A 12,261-nucleotide genomic window follows, 5' to 3' on the forward strand; every position below is an offset into this window, starting at 1 on the left:
TGTTGATGCACAGTTCGATTACACAAATTCCGTCGTTAGAATTGATTTTATCCAATTCCGTCAATTCTGAAGAGAGGACGGAATTTCTCTAATTCTGGTGCCAGAATTGCACACTCGGTGTGTTACCGGTCTGGTCATGCATGACTCAAGTCAAGGAAGAGCCTCCCGGGCCGGTGTGGTGCGAAAGCAGGGCTACAACTGCATGTAGTTGCTACTTTTGTCTTCCGGAAAAGCTAATTGCCGCAGTTGAGTTTCCGCTGGGAGCTGATTATTAGACCAGATCATTTTGGGTGATCCTTTTGCACACGCGTTCAGCTTTATCAAAGCCCAATATTGTTGCCGACATGGAGCCTTCGCCGGGATGGACCGGTACGCGAAGCTGGGTCGACGCGTGTGCGCGAGGGTGTACGTGATATCTTTTTACGACCAATTTTGTTTGTGATATGCCATGAATTAAATGCGTTGTGAATTCCAGCCGTTCGTTTACATGGCCGGAATTCGTACATTTTGGTCATTCGAGAATTACAAAACCCAGTTCCAGAATTGTGTAACAGTGTAATCGAAAGTGCCCAATGATATTTTCTTTGGAGCTGAATGAACACGAAGTTGGTTGTTCTAACGAGGAACACACGCTTCTTGCCAAATTTGACACTTCACTGACTCACGACTGCCATCCGGAGCACACGAGGAGCACGTCACACCTTCCACTCGGCAAACCGGCAAGAAAGCACCGCTCCCTGCTCAATACACAGTGTTTCGGGGAATTCACCCCTCATCAGTTGAGCTTGAGTAGGCAAAGGAAGATTGAGCCTGAAAAGCACCACTTATATACTGCTCTCCAGGCCAAATCATCACCAGGGACACAAACTCGCAGAGACGCTTCGTTTCCAGCGGGACAAACACCTCGTGAAGCCCTAGGAGGTGTTTGTCGCGCTGGAAACAAAGCATCTGTAAGTTTGTATCCCTAGTGATGGTTTGGCCTGGAGAGCATTTTTATTAACATAAGGAGGGGAAGGTCCAAGACATCCTAGAGCTGATTGCCAGTTAGGTGTAGAACGTCAGTACCGTTGGTCAGTGTCGTGCTATGCTATCACATGAGCTGATTGTAAAGTAACTGGTGGTGTTAAGTGGATAATTATTATAACTTGTAGCTCTTTGGTCCTCCTTTCTTCTTATGAAGATTTGTTTGGTTCAAATGATTTACATTTATCCTTGGCACGAATCGACTTCAGGCATGTTCATATCCAACCAACCAATCCCCCCCCCCCCCCCGTACCCATGCATTCATTGGGGCAAAGCGCCACAAGCATCTGTCCACCCATACGCAAGTATGATCCAAGTGGAACCAAATTCGTAAGATTACTACTTCGCTGGAGTTGTGATGCACAGCTTGAAACCCTAACGCATTATGAGAAAGAAGGATAACGATAATTTCTCAGAAGCATTTTGATAAATGGAAAATAGATTATTTGGATCACACGAAATGGAGATGCTGTAGGTGATCGCATAGGACAATAGATTGGGTGATTTCTTCTGTGATCTGTCCAAACACCGACGACTGAGTACTATGGGGTATGGACGTTCAAAATACTTCTCTCAGCTGTCTGAGTGTCAAAGAACTTGTCTAGAGCTTCAATTTGACGTGTCACTTTCTGCTATGTTATTGGAGATGGGTGTACTGTTAGCTGTGACAAGTGGAATGGTTTCTGCCTGTTCGCCTGCGCCAGTAACACAGTCATGAGAATTGCTGTGGTGGGTTGCCAGTTCCTGCTGCCGCTTCTCGGACCTGCACTTCCTTAAGTATCCGACAAGGTAGACGAGTGTAAGTGAGAGGTAGGCTGCGGCCGCGATAGTGGAGAGCTTGCGCAATCCTATGGAGGCAGAAAGTACGGGGCCGAGCAGGACGCCAGGCATGTAGAAGAGCGACAAGCCCACCTGGTTGATGGCACCGATGTAGGCACTCACGTCCGCCACTTCGCCCACACCATCGTGACCCAATGTGCGCAGCATATCTTCGGGCACTGCAGTCAGCATCGCTGCTCCCGAAATCGCAGTAGGCACGGTGGAGATGAATACCAATGCAAGAGACGGTTTGAGTGGTAATATCGATGCGGGGCCGTACAGTAGAAAGGAAATTACGGAAAGCGTAAGTCCATACAGGCACATACGCCGTGGACCTATCCACCTCTCAAGCGTGTAGCCGCTCAAAAACGATGCGCTGGCATACCCGGCAGCATACACCATAATGGCAAGCCCACCTTGAGTCGATGACGTTCCAAACGAGTCCTTCATGTACTGAGATATGGTTGACTCCAACACTCCACCCATTGCGACGGCCAGTGCCAGGACCATCAGACTCATCCACACCCATGGGAAACTGAGGATGGCTTTGAACGTTACTGCGTTCTTCTCCGGTTGCTGTGTTTGGCCAGTTGTAGCAGGCCCATCCTTTCCATTCGCAATGAGCAGGATCATATTTACAAAACTTGTTGTGACAAGAAAGGAGGCCATTATGAAGAAAGGTAGGCCAAATCCACCGACATCGTACAAAAATCCACCAAGTGCTGGACCGGCCATGTAACCAAATCCGTTCAGGCCGCGTATAACGCCATTCACCTGTCCGCTTGATTCTGGAAACGTCGTCACAAACAGGGCATATGCCGATGTGAAGTTTGCGCCGCTCCCAATGCCCTGCACAATGCGTATGGATATTGCTAACGTGATAAATGCACTCCATGACTTTATCTTGTTGATGAATCCAAACAGAAGCAACGCCCCACTCACCATGAGTGAGCTTAAAACTAGAACATTCTTTGCTCCTACATATTGCAGATCAGCTGCCACTAGGGGAGCAACTATAGCCTCCACGACGGGTGTTACGGCAAATACAACTCCCACCACGAGGTGACGGCCAATTCCTCGAGTGGGGAAAATTTTCAGGACTTCCTCAGTCAAGAACGGGAGCAGGATGGCCATGCACAAGGCCACAGAGGCGATATTGGCGATAACACACGCACCCAGCAATGCTTTCTTCCGCTTTGACAATACTATGTTGGTTTGTGCACCTTGGGCTTGGGCCTGGCTGGAGTTGGTCCCGTGCTCACCAGCAGCGGTAGTCCGCTTTTCCGCCTGCGAGTTCGTTCTAGTTCTATCTTCCGCCGCCACGTGTTCTACATCTCTGCCTTCACGCTTTCTCCGGTCGCCTGCCGGAAGCATATTGGTGCCAGCAGTAGCACTGCTCTGTGCACCAGCGCGTGAATTCGGGTTTGAGCTCCGCGCGGGAGTAATCCGGCAATTACGGTAAAGAGCCAGGCTACTCCACAACGGCGGAACGATGGGCTCATTCTCTCTATCCTCCATTGCATGATCTAGTGAACACCTGGTATGCACGGGTCTGTACTGGTCTGTACTGCGACACACTTGGCGCAGCTTTACTTTGCTTCAGAAGTACTGCACAGCCTACACAGTCAGTAGCCCTTCTTTGTCACTCACTGTGACTCAGGCAAAAGAGGACTGAGTGAGACACTGTTGTACGCGCAGTTTTAGTGAACAGCGTGCATACCGGCAGTAGTGAGAGTACACTAGAGTAGAGTTGATAGAGAGGGAGTCGTCAAACATCTACTCTAGACTGTATACAGTAGATCTACTAGTAGTCATTGTACTGGTAGATCTACATGCTAGCACATGGCGAGTTTTTACCTGGTGACACAGTTCTGTGTTGAAGAGGATAGTCAGCCGCGCAAGTGCCATGTAGATCTACAGTCGACTATAACGAACACCATTGTGCAGGAGTTCTTTATAGCCAAAGTTCGTTATAACAGAAATGCACTCACACCGTACTACAGTCAACTTCGCTAATAACGTCTGCGGATATAACGACAATTCGCGAATAACGACAGAATTTCCATGCCCAGAGCAAAGTCCCATCCCACTGTAATACAATCCCATAATGACTCCGGGTACAGTATAACGACACTTCGCGAATAAGGACACCTTTTTGATGCCCCGCAGAGTGTCGTTATAAGCGAAGTTGACTGTACTGTCGTGGACATGGAAATCCGGTCGCACGTCTAGTGGCCCCAGGGCGCTGGCCATGCAGCCGTGGATAATACGTATGCATTTATGCGATAATACGTATGCATTTATGCGCTGCAGCGCGCTGGTCGTATGATCATAATCAGCAAGACTAGTGCACTGCACGCAGCGTTCTGAACGCGCTGAGGGCGCCGGCCCCGGTCAATCGACTGGATTTCCATGTCCGCTACACTACATGGTCCATGACAGTATGAATGCAGTATGAATGCACTTCGTTTACATGTGAACATACACGATTTGGTTCGTTATAAACGAAAGCTGTTCGCTGTAGAGGGTCAATTTTGTACAGGTTCAAACAGGAACATGAACAACAGTTGGCTATATCACGAAATTTGCTATATGCGAGTTCATGGAGTCGACTGTATGAATAAGGGCGCGTTCGAATTGTCTTCATCATCTGCATATGCAGAATGTGAAAGTATAACGTGGGTGTGCAAACATGCAGTGCGTGGTACCTAAAAGGTCATGTGTAGTGCTACACGTTACGTATAATGTAGGTAGTGATGTCAGAGAGACGCTACACCCCACTACAATGTACATGTAGATGGGGATTTTTTATGCAAAATGTCACTAAAACTAAAAGCGCCATTTCGATCTTATAAAAGCATGGATGACCGCGATTGGCCCATAATATGGGCCATATGTTTTGGACGCTGAGTCGATTGGTTTTGGTACGAAAAGGCTGCGATGCAGCGTTCCTCCCTTACTCCCAATCGAACATGGTTGAACAATCGGTCACGTGCTCCTCCGTACACCAGTCACCTGGTCAGTGGTCACCGTGCCTGCAGGGTACAACTTGCTAGCCTGTTTGACCTTTTTTGGGTGCAGTCCTGTCACTCGAGTTGAACCTTGGTGTGGAAGTTGTCGCCTGCTGGCGCTATGAGTATGACCAGGTGATTTGGGCACCCAGGAGGAGCACGTGACCGCTTGTTCAACTATGTTCGATTGGGAATAAAGGAGGAACGCTGCATCGCAGCCTTTTCGGACCAAAACCAGTCGACTCAGCGTCCAAAAGACTACAACATATGGGCCAATCGCGGTCATCCGTGCTTTTATAAGAACGAAATGGGGCTTTTAGTGACATTTTGCACACAAATCCCCATCTAGTAGGGCGCAGTCACCCAGTTGCGGTGGAAGTGCGCGAGTTCGATTGGGATTCAAGTAGGAAGGGAGCGTCTCAGCTTTCTCGTACTACGACCATTCGACTCAGCACCCCGAAGGCTACAACTGGTGAAATTTTGATTTTTGCCTTAACTTCCCCTTTAATTCTGAAGTGCACAGTCCAGCAGAGAACGTGATGGGAAGACAGAACCAAGAGGAAGACCAGATGATACAGCGGGGAGACGACTTGGTTGTGCCATTGCTGTGTGAGCTAGGGCTTGTGGCGGGGATAATGATGTTTTACCAGACATACAGTACAATTACGTCATGCACATCTTAATGTGCATGACGTAATTGTACTGTATGAAACATCACTCACGTAATGATTATGTGCTGTTTAAAAACACGACAATGGTGCGTAGACTTATGATCCACAGTGTAATGGGTTCAGTGGGCACATTGTTTGTGAGAAGCTTAAGATAAACTCAGTCCACAGCAGGCTATAAGGCACTAGAGAGCGAGCTGCAAAGCACAGGGAATGGCCACATCCAGCATGGATACGAAAATAGCAGTGCGCATGGCGTGCTTGTAGTGTCGAATTTCGTACATGAGCACCAGGCGAATCAGCGTCAGCAAATTGCTGAAGACATCGCTTCTCCTTCCCCGCAGATTTCTGCAGGATACTGTCGTGCGGGCGTTGGTCCTGGAGCGCCGCTCTCTTGCCACTTCGCGAAACTCACAAGTCCGAAAATGCAGTTTGGATTTGAAGAACTTGGTAGCTGAAGCCTGTGCATACGTGTTAAGAAACTCCAGAAGAAGCCAGGTTTTAGAGCTTTTTGATTTCGGTTTGAATGCTGTGTTGAACTGGCGTAGTGCACTGTTGAAACTTGATTTGAGCACTTTTCGTGCTACACCAACCAGGACGTCAATGCAGGGATCATCCACATCCCAGCGCCCTGGCCCCTCATACAGCTCAACTGCCTGCTGTAAATCTGGCTGCCAACATGGTATTGGGTTGCTTGAAGCTTGGAGGTCCAAGAAACGCTGACCCGGTCTGGATACAAGTGTAACAACTGTCTTGGCAATGATTAGCTGGGCTAGATCACCAGACTTTGTGCTGAAGAACCCACCACTGGAAAACCCGTTGTCACATGTCCGTGTGCTGTTCGGCACATGTTGTGGCACGCTGAGACGGCAGTTCTGAACGGCTTCCACGGATAGCTGCATGATTTCCCTGGCAGTACATGGTGGAAATACGACTGGTTGATTGCCGTTCTCCTGATAGAAGGTTATGTACAGTCTAGCAAAGTACATGAGCCCTGAAAGACAGTAGATAGTTTTCACGGTGCCCGCTTTGTCACTGCTTACGCACCATTTAGCTTCGAGTTGTACCTTCTGCTGTGTAGCGCAGAACACAAGCTCGGAGAGATCTTTGCGGCTGCATTTGTCGTCTTTGCTGGGCGACTTTCTATACGGATAACTGCACACAATGCTGAGAAATTCTTCACTTGTGTAGTTCGTAGTACTACTGGTAGCCTTGTTTGCAAGTGAGTCTAGGCAAAGTGCATACAAATATACCAGTTGCATTATTTTCTTGGAGGAGAACATTGATCGCGAACACTGACTACCACTACCTGAACTTGCAGGCCACATCATTCAAGGCGTCTAGCACTAGGACTACAAGAATTGCCCGTTTGTTCTGCGATAGCCAATGAAATCGACAAGAATAATCGCTTTGGCAGGTAAGAACCTTTTGCACGTTCCGAGCGCTTATCCGCACAGCAAGAATCGCTTATCCGCACAGGAAGAATCGGCTTATCCGCACAGGAAGAATCGCGAACAAAGCTGCCCGCAAGAAAAGCCAAGTGGCTGAGGCAAGTAAGTTGAACTTAATGATGAATTCTTTCGTCCACATTGGTACATATGCCTGACCAATCAGTAGTAACCATGTGCAGACGAGTACTAGTACGACATAGACCTACGTGATCGTTCAGGATTGGATGAGGCTTGTCACGTAGCGCACCGGCTCTCAGAAGTCACGGTGGTGTTATGTATGGAAACTTTCGTGTTCTTTCTATTTTACAAACCGGAAGCCCAACCTACTGTTGTCGTTTTACAGGGTGCCCAGCTTAGCCATCCACCTTCAGGCTGCAGATTACAAAGCACAAGCGATGTTTTAGAATGTACATGTACTCAGAATATTTGGTTGCATGTAGTCTTGATACATTATTCTACATTTTACACACAGAATTATCAGAGAACATCACGTGTCCGGCACGAAGATACACGTACAGTCATGCAGCTTTGTTCTGGCATGACCATTGAGCAGTCTCCAGAGCCGGAAGAGTCTTATTGTTCGTGCAGTATTCTACATTTACATTGTGGATCAAATTGCGTAAGCAGAGTCACCCAGCGAACGAAGAAGTGGAGCACATACATGTACATGTATGTACATGTACGCATACACAAGGCAGAGCAAAAGACCGTCTGATGAGGTTTTTTGGTCTCTGTTGTTCTGCCTTGTGTAGTACGGTCCGCCCTTGTTAGAGTATTTAGCACTATTTGCAGCAAGGACTTCAGACACTTTGTACATACATACATACAGTAGAAGCAGAGGACATTTTAAAATGATTACAACTCTGAATTTCCGCTCTGGGCGATCGGGTCCCCACTCTAAGAACACCAGTTACCTTGGCCCAGACAGAGCGTGAAGCTGAGTGTTTTTCAGTGATTTTTCACGGATCGATAACATTGTAATTAGTGCATTTCTGAAGCATATGTTAAGTACAGAATACAATCCTATGTTCAATCATGAAGGATTAGAACGCAACACAAAAAGAAAGAAAACGATTTTGCGTTTATTGCCCAGTTCTCGTGTAATATATCGAGTTTCACCATCACAGCTTCTATTGTGTATTACCACTTAGTACCAGTATTTGTTTTCATTACATTTTCGAGCATTGCATTCATTGTGTTATTTTACCGTACAAGAGGCTTTCATTTTATGCAAGAAAATAATCAAGTAAAAAATAAAGAGGTGCATTTCTCGCCGGCCGAGCGCAGCGAGATAGGCGAGAAATGATTTCTCGCGAAACATTTTAAGTTGCAAATATGGCATATGTGTGTTCTTTATTGTCGCTTCTATTCCTGACTTCCTCTGTTAGTTTTTAGTCTCACCAGTGTCCCTACCCTTCCACCCTTCATTTCTGTGCATATTATCATTGCTCTTTTATCACGTTTTGCCGTGATGTGCTTGCCATGCCTACATGAATCATGATGCCTAATCGCCTTTGGGGATATACACCCGGTTTTTTCCCTCACAACTGCGTCCGTCGGCGCGAGGGTTTTTTCCCCGGCTGGCTCGGTGTGGAGCGAGAAGCTAGGAATTCAAACCAAATTCCCATTAGAAATACTAAATATATTCTATTAGAGCTTGTACATCACACATCTCCAGAATATGGATGAAAAGCACAATATGTGAAATAAATCAATGGCGACTTCGTTTCCTTACATTGAACAGCATTTGAATGATCTACTTGTATTAAATTATTTGCAGATCATGTGCAAATGGAGCCAGGTAAGCCAGATGTCCAGACCCTTTCAGCATCAGTACAGCGTCGAAGTACTTGTATATACATGTACATGTACATGTAGACGGGGCCAAGCACTCTGAACCTGTGTAGTGACCCTCCACACAGTCATACATGCACCTGTAGCGGACCACCTGCAACTCACTATTGTAAACCAAACGCTTGCAACGGGAAGAGGAGGAACGTAGTGTTTCAACTCTGAGTTTCACACACAAGTAGGTTATCATCAGATCGTATAGCAGTGGTATACAGGATTTTGAAAAGTGAGGCACGCGTTTTTCGGGCTCTCCTTTTTTGCAGCCCAGCCGGCATCAGGCCGGACTGGAAGTAGACTAGATCAGTGATTAGAAATAGAAGTAGAGTAGTGTCGGAAACTTGCCATGCCCGGAGCTACCACGAGAACTAACTCTCGTGTATCAGCCTTGACTGAATCTGAGACGAAAATGTTGGGCTCCCTGCCTAGTATCGAGTCGGATGTATCGGCAGTGCTAAAAAGTCTGGCCGCTCTTGTCTCCGAGGCCGCCGATCGCGAGGATCGCCTGAACAATAGGTTCGATGAGCTATCCAGACAAGTATCTGAGCTGAAGGAGGAGGTAGCTTCTCTCAAAGAATCCGCCATTGCCGCGGCGAAAGCTCCTCAGCCATGCCAGCCAGGACGTACTACGAACCGTGACCGTACCCGTACTGACCCCCCGCACAGCCTGCAGGCAGTGTAGCATGAGTGCGAGTACGAGTAGATCTACCAGCTACAGCAGCGCGCTGAACCAAGGTCCAGCATCCGATGCGCCCCGTACTGAAAATGATGCTCGCCCAGCAGCCAGCCCTGGCCACAATGTGGACAGCGTGAGCGAGAGTGACGCGGATGACGGTTTTCAGCAGCCACGGAGACGAAAGCGCAACAAGAGCACAAAGGTGTTGCAGCCCATCTCCGACGATGCATGGAAACTAATGCAGATGAGCCCCACAGAGCGAAGAGAGCTGTCGTGTATGTTGGTAACCTCAGCAGGGAGACAACTGAAGACCGGTTACGCGAATTTGTTGATTTGCGTAGCAGGGCCGTCAACTCCGACACACCAGTAGTGCTCCACACCTGTAGCATGCATGTCAATGCTAGCGGCTGCATGTCTGCAAGAGCGTTTGTGGATGCCAGCTCCCTGGATATCCTGCTGGCTGCCAACTTCTGGCCAAGGCCACTTTATTGCAGGAGGTGGACCTTCCACACATCCGACACTCACAAGACAGTACCAGGGTCAGCTCAGCCTGGCTGCCCACCAACTGACACGCCAGAGACATCCCCATCCCTGCCCAATCCACTGCAATGCGCAGGTAGCAACAAAAGCAGCAGCGCAGATACTGCAAACAAGCAACAATGAAAATCCTCCTTACAAATGCTGGTGGAATCATGTCCAAATTTGGAGAGTTTCAACACGCGCTTGTATCCTCCAAAGCTGATATCGCTGTTGTTACTGAAACCAAGATCACCTCAGAGAAATTCTCCCTTCACGAGTCAGCCATCCCAGGGTACTCCGGCCTACTCCGGCGTGACAGGACTGAACATGGTGGTGGCATAGCAATCTGGATACGCAGCCCATTGGCGTACCATCATCTAGATCAGTACGACTCATCTCTTCACGAAGTAACTTGGCTCACAGTGCAGTCTGCCCATCATGGTAAGATAGTGCTGGGTGCTGTATACAGGCCAGGATCCGCCTCAGACACTGATATCTCAACACTTGAGCACCTCGATGGCATCCTGGATAGCGTCAGAAAACACGGCACCCACACCATGCTGGTCGGAGACTTCAATGTCCACAACACGGCTTGGCTCGGCAGCTCTAAGACCACCCGTGCAGGGGAGTACATGGAGGAACTAAGCGCTGCCCACAGCCTCATGCAGCATGTCCAAGAACCAACCCGAGGTCTCAACACCCTGGACTTAGTGCTCTCTGACTTCACTGGTACTGTGACCACCGGTATCTCGCCGCCGATAGGAAGGTCAGACCATTGTGTTGTCCACGCTGAGCTCCCTCAAGCCCCGCTAGAAAATGAGCCCAGCACACGGAGGCGTGTGTGGCGATATGGCCAAGCCGACTGGAACAGACTGCGTGCCCACTACCGTCGCATTGCCTGGACAGCTGAGTTTCCGGAGGACCCAGAGGAAGCATGCAGCCTTGTTCCTAGGCACATCGTGTCTGGGATGCTGCAGTTTATTCCCCACAAGATGCTGGAAACAAGGCCGTCCGATCCGAGCTGGTGGACACCAGAATGCACTGAGGCTCAACGTGCCAAAGAGAAAGCGTGGAAGGCCTGGCGTCACCAGGGGCCCAGCGAATGCCTGAAGCAGTCGTTCATGACAACTTTCACTCAATCTATTACAACCCAACATCGTGCACAACAAGCTGAAGAGCAGACAGTCCGAGAGCGTCTCACAAGTGGTTCCATGAGAGACAAGGACTGGTGGAGGAATGTCAAGCGCGCCGCCGGTCTGGGTAGGACTACAGACGTGCCAACACTCACTGATGCTGACGGGCACGAGCACAGTACATCGAAAGCCAAGAGCGAGTGCCTTGCTAGATTCTTTGCTGAAAAATGTAGCCTTGGCTTGGGGATAATGACGTCGACAATGCTGAGTTACCAGCAACACCCCGTACTACCACTCTGGGCCTGCAGCGCATCCGCTTCCGCGTCTCTGAAGTCCAACAGTGCCTGAAGCGTCTCAACACATCAAAATCCACTGGTCCAGATGAGATCCCAGGACGAGTACTCAAGGAGTGTGCAGCTGAACTAGCACATCCGCTGGCTAGATTGTTTCGCCTGTGTTTTGCAAATGGAGTCCAGCCCCAATCATGGAAAATTGCCCGTGTCGTTCCAGTGCACAAGAAAGGACCCAAATCCATGATGAAGAACTACCGGCCTATATCTCTCCTGACGATCATCTCTAAGATCATGGAAGGTATCATCAATCGGCAGCTTGTGAACCACCTGGAAACCCATCAACTCTTCTCCTCGTCCCAGTTTGGCTTCCGACGTGGACTGGGCACAAGTGACCTACTGACGGCTCTCCAGCATTCCTGGGCCACTACCCTGGCTGGCGGTGGTCTTGTGCATGCCCTGGCAGTTGATATTGCCGGGGCATTCGACAAGGTTTCCCACCCAGGTGTCCTTGCGAAGGCACAGCAATGTGGGATCCATGGCCAACTCCTGGCTTGGCTAAGGTCGTATCTCCATGACCGAAACCTGACTGTAGTTGTTGGCGGTCAGTCCTCCCCACTGTTCCCGATCAAGGCTGGAGTGCCCCAGGGTAGCCTCCTAGGTCCCACTCTTTTCCTGTTATATGTAAACGATGCAGAACAGTGTTTAGCCCCAGGCTCCAGTCTAGCTGTCTATGCGGACAATACAACACTCTATGCCCTAATCAGAAACCCAGATACCATCGCTGCTGCTTGCAATAGCCTCCAAGCATCTATTGACCGCC

The 12,261-nt window shown here is 48.9% G+C and overlaps 2 protein-coding genes across 2 annotated transcripts; one reads left to right on the plus strand and one right to left on the minus strand.

Annotated features, from left to right (window-relative positions):
- Positions 1-1,347: 1,347 nt before the first annotated feature.
- LOC135822472 (MFS-type transporter SLC18B1-like) lies at positions 1,348-3,476 on the minus strand. Its single transcript, XM_065335245.1, has one exon. It carries the CDS (start codon positions 3,358-3,360, stop codon positions 1,633-1,635), a length of 1,728 nt encoding a protein of 575 aa, XP_065191317.1. The 5' UTR covers positions 3,361-3,476; the 3' UTR covers positions 1,348-1,632.
- Positions 3,477-10,188: 6,712 nt separating this feature from the next.
- On the plus strand, positions 10,189-11,496 carry LOC135823034 (uncharacterized). The gene has a single exon (XM_065335868.1). It carries the CDS (start codon positions 10,189-10,191, stop codon positions 11,494-11,496), a length of 1,308 nt encoding a protein of 435 aa, XP_065191940.1.
- Positions 11,497-12,261: the final 765 nt, after the last annotated feature.

The sequence above is a fragment of the Sycon ciliatum genome, chromosome 8 (genome assembly GCF_964019385.1).
Source record: "Sycon ciliatum chromosome 8, ocSycCili1.1, whole genome shotgun sequence".
NCBI lineage: Eukaryota > Metazoa > Porifera > Calcarea > Leucosolenida > Sycettidae > Sycon > Sycon ciliatum.